The sequence below is a fragment of the Parambassis ranga genome, chromosome 4, assembly GCF_900634625.1.
Source record: "Parambassis ranga chromosome 4, fParRan2.1, whole genome shotgun sequence".
Taxonomy (NCBI): Eukaryota; Metazoa; Chordata; class Actinopteri; family Ambassidae; genus Parambassis; species Parambassis ranga.
In genome coordinates, this window is record NC_041025.1 from 16713524 (window position 1) to 16727112 (window position 13589).

Consider the following 13589-nt stretch of genomic DNA (forward strand, 5'->3'; position numbering starts at 1 on the left):
TGGCTCATTTTAAAGTGAATCTCTTTACTACATAATTACATAATTTACTGCACACTCAGACTTAATGCAGCCTGTGTTTTATGATCTCTTTCAGCATAAAGAATATTATTTTGACCTATAACGGAAAGTAAAAGAAAAAGCAGGACATGGCTGCAATTTATTGCTCTCTTATAGTGGGGTGAAACCATTGGTGAAACAAATCATCTGCAAATATGTTTCCACTTGCCCATAACAAGCGGCCCTTGTGCATCATACAGGAATAATAAGCAGCACTTCTAACAGCATTGTATATTGGTGTTGTTAAATGCTGTCAGGAATGTAAATTCAGCGTTAATGGGGCATGACGTCTGTCTTTTGTAAAGTGGTTCTGTCTCTTTTTCCTCCCCATGTCCATGCTGTAAACAGATCTAACAGAAGTTTAGTCAAGACCTAAGAAGAGACATCACAGTAATGTGGAGAAAATATTTTGTGACACAACCTGTATGACAAAATTAGGATTTATTCTTGATACAGCTCATGCAAAAATAACACACCCACACAGAGCTGATAATGCTCTCTTGGATGAGGGTTCTGCGCTTGCAGCTCTCTTTGCATTACATTCATCTTTGACTGTTTGTCAAGATGCAACACAATGCATCAGCTGATCGTTGCATTCAGTTGATTTTATGTCTGTTGATCTGAAGAGAGAGGAGGCCGCGCTGTAATGAAATTAACATAATCAATCATGGCATGTGCGTCCAACAGCTCGGGTTCTTCCTTTGACATCAAGCGTTCTGAATGCGGCATTCAGGAAGTGTGTGTGGAGGGATTTTGTCACAGTCTCAGTTTAAAGAGCGACAAAATTTACCTTGGCTTGTGTTGGAAAAAAATCATTTGCATTGACAAATGCAACCATGTTCTCACAAACAAAGAATTCCACACCACTGCAGATCTGTCTGTTCAGTAAAGGATCTTATAACTCAGCTATGCCCTTCAGGTCCAAGTATTTATGATGCTGACTCAGTTCTTACAGCTGAACCCAGAGTTCAGCACCTCCACATGTATTTCTTCAGCCCTCATCTTCGACTTCTACATTATATTTATGTCTTTGAAGTTGAACTTCATTGCCATGTAAGAGAATTGCACAATGGAACAACCTAGACAAGAATGTGACTCCAGGAAAAACAACAGATTACAGTTAATACATTTTACAATATCTGCAAGCACAGCTTATAAGAACTGTTGTTTATAAAAAAAAAGTAACAATTGCATGCTGTGCCTCAAACAGCAGGTGTGGTTACACTGAGCTTGCAGTACCCAGATGGTGTGCACACACAAAGCTGAATGCTGCACCATGTAAACATTACATTACATACGGCTGTGTTTACTTTACAGTGAGCATCACTGTGATGTTGAATTGCAGAGGCCATCATTATGGTTATTTAATGATTTGCTTTACTACAAACTGTCAGGTAACATTAACTCAGTACAGTATGTTTAGGCAGTTAAGTGTTGTCCAAATGTTTTTTTCATCTATGTACTTGATGTGTTTAAATTAAAATAACTCAATCCAGCTGCAGTTCTTTCACATGTACATGTTATGTAATATAATATAATAAAATCAGTCAGAGCTGAGAGCTCATTTCTGCTCAACTCCTTCTCTTGTAAGGCTCAGAATGGAGGATATATATTTGTAAAAAGCAGAGTGACCTTAGGTCTGATGTCTCAGTTTGTAGTCTTGTGATAACTGGTCTCCGTGTCGGTGAAATTTCGATTTCAAACAAACCAACATATGCATATAAAAAAGACAGATGGATCAGCAGATGCAGCTAATCGGTGCCTATTTTTTGTTAATCATTTGTCAGCTGTGCAGTTTTAATCGCGAACATGTTGCTTCTGTTTTTCCTCTGTTTCGGGATTCATTTTTAGGTGTGCCTTAACTTGTATTCTCTTAGATGTTTTTCCTTCCTGACCCTTCCTCACCACATCAATCGCTGTGATTCTGTTGGGCCTGAGTCATGCTGATGGTGTGCCTCTATACATTTTATAGAGCACTCACTCACCAAAGGAGACTGTAGAGGACGTGAGGCCACAATACATCTACAGCATGTGATGGAAATGTGACACTGAATGCAGGTTTGCATCGATTACGCTGCTCATCTGTCAACACAGATGATTCAGTTCATAACCAAACAGACTGTAAACAAACTGAGAGTCACAGTGAAGAAAATTAGTGGCGTGCGCCAAAAAATCAGATTACATTGGCTTAGAGTCTGTTTCATTACTCTAAGTGTATAAAGTTTAAGATTGAGGTTAAGACTAAAAAGCTGTGTCATTGTTTCAATCACTTTGGGAACACTTTTATCCACACATCGTTTTTTGCTGTAATTAAGTAAGTAAGGAACACCCAGCAGTGTAATTTGGCAGCTGCCTCAAACCTCTGTTCTCCTTTAAAAGTGAAGTCACTTAACCAAATGCTCTTTAGCTTAAAATGAAGCGTCAATACAAGACATATTCTTCTACTTTCAGTCAGTCTATGTTCGTCTATGCACACAAAAACAGTGAAAAGTCAAACATGCTTTGAAGAAGCCTGCTCTTTTCACATTGAAGCCCCCTGCCAATATTTAGCCTAGCCTGAAAATGTAAAAAACACATTTTTAAAGATCATCTGAGGCAGAAGAATCGATCAATAACCGTCTTCTGCGCAAAGCAAAATCCATGTTGGCAGGCAGGACAGACCAAGCAAAAAACAGTCATCTAATACTGCAGTGCAATACCAGTACGTCACTGACCAGTCAAAATATAGAAAGACATGTACAGAGCCTCTGTAGTGCACTCATTCAAACCCCATCCTCACGTTTGATGCTTTGATTATTGTCCATCTAGTTAATTTAAAATCTAGTGCATGTGCTGTTCTGGGTTGAGTTCATATAATTGTCACAGTCATTAAGTCACCCACTGACCTCAAATGTACTCTTGTGTGTACACATATATGAGCTGGTCCAGTTCGTTCAGGTTTTTCTAGGAACATTTTATTATTTATGTATTTTTAAACAAATACAGATGTCTCCTGTGAGAGCACTCATAAGGGGACCATTCATGAAAAACAACACATGTATTAAATAGTGCATATTTCAGTATGTTTTCCTCACAGCTGGAGGGTGGCTTTCAATTATGGAAAAGTTATCACAAATTGCATAACCTGCATATGGCACTCAAGTTCTCTATAGACAGATCCAATAGTGAAGAAAATCAGGTCAGGGTCAGGATGTGGTTTAGAGGTGTATGCTATAATATCTAGACAGTTGTGAGAGTCGCCATCATCTTCAGTAGGTAGTAGCGTAGCTGGGTTTAGGATGGAGCATCTTTTGAGTTTTACGTGAGGGGCGGTGTTAGTACAAATTTTGCTTCTCCAGTTCCAGTCACATGCCGATGTGCTTCCCTTGTAATTAAAGTTAGTGCATCATGTGGCATTCTAACTGAGTGTGGACCCTAACACTATATCAGCAGATTTATTTAGCTGCCAGGGCTGCAGCTTCAGGCATGGTGGAAATCCCCTTTCTACAGGGTCTAACCTAGAGGAAAAATAAGCTACTGGCCTTAGAGGATCAGTACAAGTTGAGGGTTTGGCTATATCTGGAGTGGTGCTGCCATTGGAGCATAGTCCATTATCCACTGTCTACAGTAACCTGTCATGCCTACAAATGTTATTATCTGTGACACATTTGTATGGGGCATTTCTGAAATAGCTTGGAATCTTAATGTAAGTAGGAGTAGGAACTCTAGAAGAGTCAGATAATGTGTGTCAGAAAATACTCAACAGTTTTTTTTTTTACACAATTGAGCTTTCTTTAGAGAGGCTTTATGGCCTTTGTTAGATAGAGCCTTGAGAAGGACTATTGTATCCTCTTCACATGCAGAGGCAGAAGGAGAGGCTAAAAGTAAGTCATCTACGTACTGTATTAATGTGGTCCCTCCTGGAAATAACACATCCTTGAGGTCACTTAGTAAAGTACGTGGAAAAAATTGTAGGGGACTCGGTATACCCTTAAGGTCTTGTAAATGTATATTGTTGGCCCTCATAAGTAAATGCAAATGGGTACTGACTGTCTTTAGGCAATGGAATAGAGAAGAATCCACTAGAGAGACCAATCCCAGTGTAATAGCTTGATCTTTGATCTCTTTGTTCTGTGTTATCCCAGTGGTGCTGGGCTATCTCTACTAGTTCACTCATTTTTTCCCACCCAACCCACAGTTAACTGTACCTTTCCTTTTATCTTTGGCTGAAGTCTACGAACAAATGCATTTTGTAAATGTCCTGAGGGAAATCCATCAATCTGATTTTGAGATAGACCACAGTTTTCCTTTAGACATAATTTTCCCAAAGTTTCTGTTTCTGTTTAAGGTTTGTGAGTGGATTTAGATCAATCTGTTGTGTTACCTCTCTTTGATTGCTAAAGCTATGATATTGTAAAATGTCTGTGCTCTTTCAGGTGTTATTCTGGCAAACTCTATAGGATCAGAAGGAATATCACACAAGGTTACAATCTTATCTTTTAGATCAGATGGAAAGGTAAGTTTTAGTAGTTGCATCATATCAGGCATGTGAGGTCTTGATCGTACACACTGAATCCCACTCTTCAAGCCATTTCTGTTTGTTTAGTTGAATATTCTTGGGAAAATCTCTTGCTCTGAGTTTCCTTCTACTCCATGGCTTGTAGACAATATCCCTCTCCATTGTGATCAAAGGTTCCAGTTTTTCAAGATTCTTCTTCTTTCTGCTCTTGCTCCTTTTTGCACTAGCCCACTCCTCTCCCTCTGTTTGGTCATAGGCATTACATCTAGAAAACTCTGCAATCAAATCATCCTCACTGGTGTCATCATCAGTGTTTGCAGGATAAATCTCTTTGAAAGGATAAAGGCTTTTCTTTTTTTCAAGCGTGTGCATAGACTTGTGATTGATTTCATCAGGTTTTTTTTGTTCCTTTGGTTGCTGGCGCAATTTCTTATTTGGGACACTGCATTACGACGCCTACTTTCATCTCTCCCTAACTATAGGGCTTCAAAATATTTATCTCTATCTATTTTGTGAACACAATCTCTCTTTTAGATTTTCTAATATGACTATCAAATGTAAAATGGGAAATTTAAGTGGGCCATCTTCTGGCCATCAGCATAGTGTTGGTAAGTTCGACTGTTTTTACTGACTGACTGTCGAACACTAAATTGAACGAATCTTTTTGGTGAATCATTTCATTCATTTCGTTCATTTTTACAGCAGGCGGCGCTGTATCACTCTTGTTGGTGTTGTAAAAAAATGCCACGGTTCTCAAACACTAAATACTGAAGACAACATGGTTTGCTTCAGCTGACAAAGTATAATACACAACTACCACAAGCAATTCAAACCATGTAAAAACCTAGGACAGCAAATACACACCACAATAAACTGACTTCTGTCTTGCATCCTCCCTGCCATTGTTGTTTAACAGCGCGACAGTGATTAGGTAGCCATCACGTGACAAATGAACGAGTACTGCTCCGCACACAGCCTGAGCTGTGAACCAGAACGATGAACGAATCTGTGCAGCATGTCACGTGACAAATGAACGATGAACGAATCTGTGCAGCCAGAGCTGCCTGTCATGTGGCACGAGAAGGAGAACTGCTTCTTATACAGCCTGAGCAGCCTGGCTGTCACGTGTCTATCTATGCATCACAAGTATTTCTATAACTAAAAACGAAATCATGAATACTAATTTTCATTTTGTAACAATCACATCACATTTGCCATTTATTTTTAATATTTTTATTGTCTTTTTACATTAAAAAAATTGAAACAAAAAAATTATGTGGTGCATTCACATTTTCCCAAGGGATTATTTGCAAGTTTGATCTCTGCAAGGGTAAAACAGTAAAAAAAATTGAAGCTAGATCCATCCATGTTAAAACTCACAGGGAAAGCAAGACTGGGCTCTGATTTTAAAAAAATTCACTAGAAGATCTGATAGATTTTTTTTTTTTCATTTTATTATTTATTCATTTCTTCCTACATTAAGATTTTAATTCCCATTTAAGTGTATCTACTCTGTAAACGCACCTAAATGGGAATGATAAATCAGGTTCCCAGTGTTTGTCTTTAAAACAGTAAAAAAAAACAACTCTCATTACTCTCATTACACTCGTACAGTCTATTTCTCCTCTTATTTCACAGTTCATGTTCTATGCAATGTAGGTATACACTTTATGATCCTCTGGTGTCCTCGCCAAGTATTCTCTTTCAAATAGTCTTTCTATGCTCTTTTTGATAGCCACAGGGCTGGCAAGAAAACGTGCCCTCAGCTGCTGAGTCACCTGAAGACACAAGGACAAAAATCATAGTGTTAAAACTTTAGAGATGTCTATTTGATTTCAAGTGATTCTGTGTGTTGCTTACCTCTGCTATGAGGACATTGTGCTGCATCTTCTTCCTCGACTTCATGATTCTGATGATGGCTGCCTCGATCTCATACTTTCTGTCATCATCCACTTTCTGCCGGGTCTCTTTCCGTTCAGGATCTGATTCCCCTTGTTTAGCAGCAACTGGTAAAGGATAATAAAGATAATGAAAAAGGAGGTTCATTAAGAAAACATACACAACTTACACTTTACCTTACAGAAAGAGTCCTAACCCAGCTTTGAGGCTAGCTTGTTTGGTAGCATGGATGTAACGGATTTTGTAACGTTATTAATATATAGGAGTTTTACAAGTAAGGTCTGAAGTACTGACACCGTCAGCTTAACAAATAGAAATCTGCTTAAGTCAAGAAAGTGGTGCAACACAGGCTCAGTCCGGTGTGTCTGTGCCTGCTCACCTGTCTGTATTTTGACTCTGTGCAGTTTGGAAGTAAACTCGTCATTGACTGTAAACACATTGCCGTTCTCTATCTCCTTGGACTTTGGCTCCTTGGTAAGAACTCTCTGTGTGGGTTTCCCGCAGGCCAAAGACTGCAACGCTCGCACCAGCTGTCGCTCTGGAATATCTGTCTCCTGCTGGATCTCCTGCAGAGGGGGGCAGGAATTATTAAAATCTGTTCTTCTAGCAAATAGTCCAATATTCCTAAAAAACATACACACATCTAATGGGCTAAAGAGGGAAAATGGTGCTTCAATGTGATCCCACCTCAAAGGTGCACTTTTCTCTGTTGTTGAAGAGCATGAGGATAGTCATCTGGAAGGTGGAGACCTGCAGTATGTGCTTCCTGGTGTTAGAACCAATCACCTGGGCACCCCCCACACCAACTTCTGAACCATCCCCCTGTAGATAAAGGACAAAATGGAGTAAAACTGAAGTATGACACTAACTTTAGCCTGTGTTTTGACAACAGGAGTTTTAAACCCTAGCTGCTAAAAGTCAGGTTTCACCACAGTTAAAAATTAATTTAAAATACTGGCATAAGACACGCTACGTGATTAAGTCACCGCAGATTTGTAAATGTTTCACACTATGGATTCATTTGGGCATGTAATCTGTTAACATAATAACACCACTGCCAATGTTAGGGAGGAGTGAATCTCCCCTTATGTCCTCCACAGCCTTGGCATCTACCTTTTTAACAGCTCTGTAGAAAGTTGCGTTTAGGTCTGCACCGCCCAAGTGGTTCTGCAGTGTGAGCTGTCTACCAGTGTGCTTAGCAAGGTAAAACCTGTAACATAAAAACAAGAACAATGTGGTTATTTAGAAAACTCACAAAACTGAGCTTCCATATGTTTAGCAAAACTTTTACATAAAATCATTACCGTCTGAAGACTTCAAAGGCATGTTTGGGAGCAGGGGGGATGGTGCATTTGGGTGTAGCAGACTGAGTAGGCCAGTAGCCGGTAGTGAGGACCCTTACTGTAAGGTCTACCCCACTTAAAGACGCCTGAAAGAGATGAGTGTTTTTTTCAGAATGCTGGTAATGATTATCAGTTTATTACCAGTTTTACAAACTAACTAAACTTTCAGACTGGCTCACTGATGTGGTTTGAATGTGTTGCCGGAACTCATCCATTGTAGTGTTGGAGATGCTAATGTCTCTGAACATCCCTTCCAGTTTTGATGTAAAGTGATAGCCACATTGTGCCTGCAAACAAGACAGAGAAGACAGAGAATAATGAGGTGAACATATTGACAGTCATATGAAGATCCATGCAACAGGACACGATAAAACTTTTTAAAAATTCCTTTACCTTGAGCTTAGAGATCATGTTCTTTTCAGAGTCATCCGAGATGCTCTGGTTGCTAAGCAGCCGATGGCCCATATGCTGTTTATAGTACCTTTCAAAAACATCCTTCTCTTCCATAAACCTGAACAACACCATGACTTTGTCAAGGATCGTCTCCACCTCCTGTTCTGTCAACTGGGGGTTAAAAGCAAAGCAAAGCAATGTATACTACAGCTCCAACATGTGCCTGCAAAAGAAAACTTCTAAACGTGTTGTACAGCTGCTTAAATAATGTTTTCTAAGAAGCCACATACCCCTTTGACTCCCTTTCGGAGCTTATCATCGATGAAGAGTGACAGGTACTCTGGTGAGCGGGAGTTTAGGTTAAGGAAATACTCAAAGTCTCCAGTTATGGTTTGTTTGAAGAGTTGGTCATTGTTGAAGGATTCAAGGAGGAAGCAATCAAATCTTGTCTTCAAGTCTAACAGACCCTGTTGAGGAGGAAGTCACAGAGAGACAATATCATTTAGCAAGGTTCTCTATGATTATAAGTCTATACATGTTAACTTGTGTTCCTCCAGCAAACCTGAAAATAGTCGACGGGGTTCTTGCCCGCTCCCGCTTCTGACACTAGAGCCTTGCCTTGCTCTCGCAAGTAAGCACTCATACACTTGCACATTGTTTTCAGGCCATTTGGCACACGACTAAACAGCTTGTACATGCACACCAGATCTGAAAGTGAAATAAAAAAACGAGAGATAAAAAAGAAAATTATTTGCTGCATGTTTATTTTTTTTCTAAATGTAAATGCAAGGATAATAATAATATAAATAATAAATAATAATAATCATGGTTTTACCTTCTGTTTTGCCATTCGTAAGCATATGAACCAGACCAGAGTTCTCCATCTCCACAATGGTCTTCATGTGTTTAGCAATGAGCTCCCTTTCCACCACCTTTACAATAGGCTCTTCTGTGGATTTGTCCAGACAGTGCATAACTCGCTCAATCTCTTCATTGATTCTGGCCTCAGCGTTTATTATGTAGACAGTGGCACTGTTTTTTGCTAAGAACTTTTGACTCTCCATCTAGAAAACATCAGAGTATATTGTTTATTACAAGGTTTTCATGTAGTTCACGAAACAGAAAGCACAAAGCACCTTCACCTACCTGAAAGAATTCAGCTGACACATCTAAAAAGGGGCCTTCGAAGTCCTCTTTATAGACAGATCTACCATCTAGACCAAGAATCATCAGCATCTGGCAGGCATTTCTGATGGCTCCTCTGTAGTAAATTGTAGTTCAGAAAAATGATACACACACTCACAATATGTACCTCAACAGTGACAATAAACTGGAAGACGTAAAGCATGAGAAGTAATTCTTTTATACCTCTCCACAAACTCTCCTTTCCTCTCCCGTGCAATCATGTCCATTAACATCTGTCGTAGGTGGTCTCGAATGCAGCCATAACGCACCACCTGGTCCCTGAATATGATGAGGCCAAGGTTGTACACATTCTCTACATTGTTTTGTTGAACACAGACCTTGTCCTAGTAGATGAAAGAACAGAGCAAAAACAAAACGTTTCATAAGGAGGATATATGCCAGAAAAGTGTTTATACACTGTCAGATTCCAAAAAGACATCAGTCAGATATTTTAACAGAAACATATTCTTTGGTGCAGGTGCAGAATGGCCTTGCCAGGGTAGGTAGCATTCCTAGTGTTACATAGTGTTCAGGCACAGACCCAGTTTGCATTACTTGTAAATGGCCCCTGTAGTTTTTACTTTACTTCTGTCATGTAATAAAAAACATTTTATTAGTTATGGCCACCAGGGCCCACATTTATCAAATGACAAACTAATTTGTAAGTAGCAGCAGGAGTCAAATAGCACTTCTTAGGTGCTGAAACAATCTGAAACCAAAATCTGATATTGTTAATGAGGCAATCTGCAAACTGCCTGATGAAGGAGCAGCATCTACACACGCACACATAGGCCAAAGGTCACATCATTCCAAATGCCTGGTGTACACAGTGATTTTCTTAACTGGTGAATGTCCTGTCACTGTGGCATTCTAATGGCAGAATATAGCATTTTGTATATTTCTACATGGGTAAGAGCACAAATAAATGATGTTTGGTGTTTAATATGATTCAAGCTTTCTATGTTCGGGGTGCAGTGGAGTTAAATCGACTGCTGAAAGTGAAGGATAAAGTTCATAAACATCTACAAAAAGAGGCACTGGCTTCAGATAAGGTACACCTGGTGAGCATAAACCTGCTGCATTTATTTAGCTATCCTCCAGAGGTCAGCAACAACAAATACTCTCAGTGCACAGGCACCAAGTCTGTACAGTACAACAACAGAAAACCAGCAGTCAAGGGCAAAGCAGGACAGGAAAGAGGAGAACATGCAACAAATAGACCCCAGGAGAGCTGTGGAGTCTCTGTGCTGCATGTGTCATTGTTTAACTGAGACTACGCTTCCACTTATCTCAAGGGCTCAATCACTCACATACACCCCCCACATAAACACTTTGGACCCGGTACTGGCAAAGGTAAATCAGCTAGTCCTGCAAGTTTTCCAGCAAAACGTGAACACAACAACAAAGCCTCATTGTTGGGCTCACAAATAACTAGAGCCTTCCATTCAAAGTCCAGAATAGGATGTAGGTGAAGGTTGGCTAGTGTTAGTCACAAAAGGCCATTTCTTAAAAAGCACACAAATGGCAAACCAGCACCATATTCCACTTGCAGGGCAACAAAGTTCATTCTTCCACTACATACGTACAACTGTTATTTATAGTCCTGACAAACTTTGACAAGTAAGAGCTTACTTACCACATACATAAAGATGTCTCTAATCATAACCATTGCAGTTTGATGATCATTCCAGGCCTGGTTCAGTGTTTGCACAAAGTTGTTATTTAGGGAGTTTAAAACGTCTTCCCGTACCTGAATAGATAAACAAAGACATCAACATTTTTTTTGTTGTATCTAATAAACAAATTACATGTTTAGTTTTAAAAACGGTAGTAGCAAAGTTTCTTTACTTTGTTGATGAGGTGCTCAGTGATAACCTCCCTCAGGCCAGTGTAGAGCTTCTCCCTGTGCTTGCCCATGGCAAAGGCATTACTGTAAAGCTCCTCGAAGCTCAGTCCACTTTTGTTCTTTCTCTGAATTTCTTGGATGGCGTTCTTCAGGGGGTCCCAGATGATGTTCACATATTTCTCATCCATTGTCATCTGGTGAAAAGATGAAGCTCTTATTTTGAAAAGTAGAAAATATTTGAACATTAGGAAGATATGAAAGGAAAAACTGCTGAAGACAAGAAAAGTATGAAGCCATGAAGCCATAAAGAATAGCCTGTGAACATACCATATCAAAGGCCTGAGGCCCTAACTTCAGCTCTCTCTGTCCCCCTAATAATGCATGTTTCCAATGTAAAAACACCCTCTAAACAACAGCTGTTTTTGTCCAAACCGAAGCCTTCAGACAAAAAATATGGACACCCGCAAAATCACAAGATGTTGCTCTATACAACATGGTTAAATTTTTATGTCTATGATTAAAGATGTGGAATTGTTAGCGAGTTAGAAAATATATTTGCTCTGCTTCTCTGTTTTTGATTTTATATTATGTCCTAATGGAAGAATGACCGGCACTCTTTCCGAACAGCTGGGCTGTACGGGCAAAACGATTTGGTGTTCAGTTTTAAGAGTCACACCGTCAGAAAGCTAACAAGTGTTCCTTCAAACTGATATAAAAATGATCCCAGTTAGATGGACGGTCACGGTGCAGGCCTGAGCACAGGTTAGAGAATTTTTTTAGGCACCTCTTCAGCCTCTCTCCACTCTGCTGAAGATTCTGCCCACTCTGGCTCTCAACATTCCACGCAATACACACTAATGTTAAACTCAGAAGAGACCTCAAAAATCACTTCATCTTTTATCACCTGCCATTTGAAGACAGGGCTGATGTTTGAAGTATTTTAAGCTTTGAATGGTTTCTCTAGCTTGAAATTTGTAGGAGTAGCATTTTGCAGAAGACATGCTTTAAAGGGCTCTCTCATTGACTCCCATGTTAATTTGAGGGTGGAAAATGCTTAATATTTGGAATATTATAATAATATAATATTATAATATATTATAAACAGGTTTTGCAGCTGAAGAAAAGTGCTCTTACCTCTCTGAAGTGGAACTTCTTGCAAAATAGTGCTGTCTAAGGGTATTGTAAGGGTATTGTGTCTTTTAGTCCACAAAGATTCTGTGTTAAATCTTGTGTTGACTGCAGATTTGTCTTGCTAATGTGTTCCGTCCGTGTGTTAGTGAGACTCAAAATTCCAGGATTCTCTGTAACCGTGGAGATGTATGCTTCACATGACATCATAAAGACATCATAGAACAGATCAAAGCATCAAAGCAGACATTCTATGACATCTTCATTTTTTCAGCTCAATTGAATGAAGTATGTGAGGCGTGAAAAGTTTTGTAGGAGGGTCAGAAATTGCCAAAAATGGCGGACTTCCTGTTGGGTTTGGGAGGGGGGGGTCCATTTGGTCCATACATTTACACTTGGTAAAACAAACATGGCAAAGTGTAATGTTTGGATTCTGCATGGCAACTGATGCCACGGTGACCTGACTGAAAGGTTATGGATCATAAATCATGCCTTGTACTGTTTGCTATCATGAATCATTGATGGTTGCTGTGTTACATTGGGTCCTTTTGTCATCGAATGTGTCCCAACTATTGTTGTGATAATTGGCTGCTTCTTTATAAGGCATTCAGAGGAAGTAAAGCAGGTGGCAGCTTGGACAGAGATGAATGTAAACATGAGGTAACACCCTCACACAGATAGTAAGCAAGCTTTTTAATGCAGATGCTGTAATTGGCCACAGGAAGGTGTTCATCAATAGGAGACATCATGTCCAGCCAGATCTTTCCTGTTCTTCATCACTGAGCCAGTGATTCAGTGTCTTCATCACAGAGTCTGTGACTACTACATTGTAAACTGTCATTTTTTTCCATAATATTTGTATTACTGGTCTCAGTGTCTAGTCTTATGCTGCTGTCTTGGCTTAGTCACCATAGTTTGAAAGACTGATGGTGAGACTCCTCTGTGCAGACAGAGAGAGGAAGGATGAGATTTGATGTGACTATGTTCCTAGCGAGCTGTTTTTCTGTTTACACGATGATGAATTTCTGCCAGCAAAGACGAGGTCTTCTGGGAAACAAATGAAACATCAGACTCAGCCGGATCTGCAGGACAGAGGCTGCTCTGTCTGCTCGCTCAACAACACAACACACCTCCGAGTGTGAATAATTGATACCATACCTCTCCTAGACGGGGTCAGGGGCAGGGAAAACACTCCCTCCAGCTCAACCTGCCAGCATCCATCTCCTCCGTGTTAACACTG

The 13589-nt window shown here is 39.8% G+C and overlaps 1 protein-coding gene across 1 annotated transcript; it reads right to left on the bottom strand.

Annotated features, from left to right (window-relative positions):
- Nucleotides 1–6134: 6134 nt before the first annotated feature.
- LOC114434621 (cullin-3-like) lies at nucleotides 6135–11415 on the bottom strand. The gene is made up of 15 exons (XM_028403941.1): nucleotides 11224–11415; nucleotides 11012–11125; nucleotides 9559–9719; nucleotides 9337–9451; nucleotides 9026–9254; nucleotides 8753–8898; nucleotides 8481–8657; nucleotides 8191–8361; nucleotides 7977–8084; nucleotides 7759–7883; nucleotides 7568–7664; nucleotides 7142–7276; nucleotides 6834–7020; nucleotides 6416–6561; nucleotides 6135–6333 (listed from the first exon to the last, which is right to left on the bottom strand). The coding sequence occupies exons 1-15, from the start codon at nucleotides 11413–11415 to the stop codon at nucleotides 6202–6204; spliced, it is 2235 nt and encodes a 744-aa protein (XP_028259742.1). The 3' UTR covers nucleotides 6135–6201.
- Between the last annotated feature and the right edge of the window lie 2174 nt (nucleotides 11416–13589).